This window comes from Atta colombica, unplaced genomic scaffold, assembly GCF_001594045.1.
Source record: "Atta colombica isolate Treedump-2 unplaced genomic scaffold, Acol1.0 scaffold102, whole genome shotgun sequence".
Classification (NCBI taxonomy): domain Eukaryota; kingdom Metazoa; phylum Arthropoda; class Insecta; order Hymenoptera; family Formicidae; genus Atta; species Atta colombica.
In genome coordinates this window covers 48,941-51,092 of record NW_017259187.1, presented here as the reverse complement: position 1 = coordinate 51,092, position 2,152 = coordinate 48,941, and the positions used below count along the sequence as shown (strand labels likewise).

General features: G+C 32.2%; 1 protein-coding gene across 2 annotated transcripts; it reads left to right on the top strand.

Moving 5' to 3' along the window:
• Positions 1 to 293: 293 nt before the first annotated feature.
• LOC108688031 (small integral membrane protein 13) lies at positions 294 to 2,123 on the top strand. Of its 2 annotated transcripts, none has more exons than XR_001931769.1 (2): positions 294 to 466; positions 1,968 to 2,038. XR_001931769.1 is itself a non-coding variant. In XM_018194106.1 (2 exons), exons 1-2 carry the CDS (start codon positions 819 to 821, stop codon positions 2,105 to 2,107), a joined length of 234 nt encoding a protein of 77 aa, XP_018049595.1. In that variant the 5' UTR covers positions 294 to 818; the 3' UTR covers positions 2,108 to 2,123. The 2 variants fall into 2 exon arrangements, 1 of the variants encoding a protein (XP_018049595.1); XM_018194106.1 differs by having other exon boundaries at positions 294 to 912; positions 1,968 to 2,123.
• Positions 2,124 to 2,152: the final 29 nt, after the last annotated feature.

Sequence of the window (2,152 nt, the reverse complement as noted above, 5' to 3'; positions counted from 1 at the left end):
TTTTATTTTTAAGATACCTAAGATATCTAAACTCTATGTAAACTCTATATAAAAAAAGAGAATAAATATAACAAATATAATTAATATTGTTGTTTGTGAAACAATGTTTTTTATCATTCTCATTAAAATAACATAAAAGATGAACTAACTTCTACATTAAATATAAGTGAGATTGCTCTCTATGTTACACATGTTCTATTGTGAGTGCAAAAGGTGTAACAATCTTATGTTCCACATACACTAAGCAGCTGCAAAATAAACTACTCCAACCCCAATCCCCAACCCAACTTATTCCAACTCCGAAGTCTCAATGCATGTCGTGTGACGTTAGGTTAGATATACTCGCTCATTTGCGGAGTTCGCGGGATTGTTCGCCGGTAGGACTGGTAGGAGTCACAGAAAGGATTGAGAAGCTCGCGAAGATGATGTTAACCAAGACATCTACCTAAACTGCATCGAGACTTCGGTAAGTTGCGAGATCGCATAGTGATCGTCCGGACGGCGCGGTATATTTTCGGTGAGGAGGGGATGGGAGCCATAACCTGTACGCGTACCTGCGATTTCGATTTTCAAAATGGCGTGCCAAGTGTGAGAGACAAGGCATGGACTCGTCATCGTTGTCGCGACTTCCTGTTACTCTGTTGTTGATCGTTGAGTCGCGAGCACGTGTACGGTGCTGCTCGCGTCAAGTTGCCCTCGTGGAGGAATAATTATGCCATCGCTCGCGCGCACGGCGTAGGACGTAGGGAAATTCACTTCTTTCACGCATTTTCTTTTTTTTCTTTTTTCCCTTTCTTTCTTTTCGTTTTTGCTCCTTGATGGAAATCCCGATGGAAATCTCGATGGAAATCTTCTTAACGGCGTTTTCCGTGATATTCAGTTTATTAATAGTGTTCCTCCTTGTTGTGATAGGTAAGCACTCGTATCAGAGCGCTGATACCTTAATCATGACGTCTTGATATAATTACGTCAGGAGAAAAAAAACATGTGGATTCAACAGCATGAGTTTCTCATTTTTTTTTGTACTCTAGGATTTGCGTACTAGTACTGTAAATGCGATCGTATATAGATACCTAATTGTGTTCTAGTATTTTGTAAATTTAGTGCGACACTCATATAGAGCTCACGTTGTATGTAACGCTATTAGTGATCAGCATATTGTTTTGCATTATGTCATCATGCTTTACATATACATTTACATTTAGTGGACAGTAAAGAGCTTGCTAATATACTTAAGCACTACATTGTAGAATTTTATATATATGTAATAAATTTTACAAATTATAATTCTGACTAAGAATCTAACATACATGATTAATATGCTTGCATTATTAAGACATTAAATTGAACAAGAGATAAGAATACTCCAAATAATTATAGCGAATTTGATCATTAGCATTACTAGATTAATGTATTCTAAAAACTGTTATACATGAAATTAGAAAAATTAAATGCAAAGTTAAATACACAAATATAAATATTTTAAATTGATATTTTTACATTAACAATATATACATTAACAATATATTTAACAGATTATACTTGTATTATTTCGTTGTTAAAGTTAATTTTGCTACTGCATTATGCTACTGCATTTAGATATTTTATATAAAGCAACTTTAATATGCACTAATTTATTATATGCTAGTAGACTGAATCTATCATTAATCTGAATTATAAAATACTGAATTATAATATATGTATTTTAAGTATTAAATTATAGAATTTTATATATATATATATACATATAAAATTTATAATTTGGGCTAAGAATTTGAAATACATGATTAAAATAGCTTAAAGCGCTTATATTATTAAGATGCTGTTAACTTGAATAAGAAATAAATGTAAATATATTTCAAGTTTTTAATCTGAATTAAAAAACTTACTCAACATCATGCTTACTTCATTATTATTTTGTTTTTATATAATTGCATATTATATTTATACTATGATTTCTTTTTCAGGTTGGTACTTAGTTTGGACGTTCTTTCTATCACGGTTCCGCTTTGTGAGAGAGTTAACGGGGAATGGAATGAGTGAATCGTCGTCGGTTAATGATTTGAAGAATGGTCGTGCACGCATAAAGAAACTTCGTCGTGACTAAATATTGAACAATATATTGAAGCTATCGTTTATAATATTGATAATA